General features: G+C 64.4%; 1 protein-coding gene across 1 annotated transcript in view; it reads right to left on the reverse strand.

Moving 5' to 3' along the window:
- The window catches only part of MMP15 (matrix metallopeptidase 15 (membrane-inserted)), a 2,978-nt gene that overhangs the window by 1,229 nt on the left and 1,364 nt on the right, over positions 1-385 (reverse strand). Inside the window, exon 5 of the mRNA XM_009700122.1 lies at positions 176-347. Coding sequence (XP_009698424.1) covers positions 176-347 — 172 coding nt within the window. The remainder of the gene's footprint in view (positions 1-175; positions 348-385) is intronic.

The following is a 385-nucleotide window of genomic DNA, read 5'->3' on the forward strand; positions in this document are numbered from 1 at the left end:
CACCGGGAGGGGGAGGAGATGGAGAAGGGGGGTGAGATGGCAACGCCCCGCTGCCACGGCAAGTGCACATGCCGGCAGGGATGGGGGTATAATGCCTGCAGCCACCCTGGCTCATCAGGGTGGAATGATGAACAGCTCTCAAGAGCTTTGGGGGCGGCACTGGGGTCCCCCCTCTACCTCGGCCCTCCCACCCAGCTTCCCTGCTCACCTTTAAAAAAGACGAACCTCCCGTCATGCCTCTCGTAGGCGGCATCGATGTCCCCGGGGAGGCCCCGCCAGAAGTGCCCAATGGGCATGGGATAGTTGTCCAGCACCCGGTTGTGGCGGACCCTCCAGAACCACCGGCCCTGGTGGGAAACAGGGTGTTGGCAGAGGATGGGGGGGG

This window comes from Cariama cristata, unplaced genomic scaffold (genome assembly GCF_000690535.1).
Source record: "Cariama cristata isolate BGI_N322 unplaced genomic scaffold, ASM69053v1 scaffold30185, whole genome shotgun sequence".
NCBI classification, from domain to species: domain Eukaryota; kingdom Metazoa; phylum Chordata; class Aves; order Cariamiformes; family Cariamidae; genus Cariama; species Cariama cristata.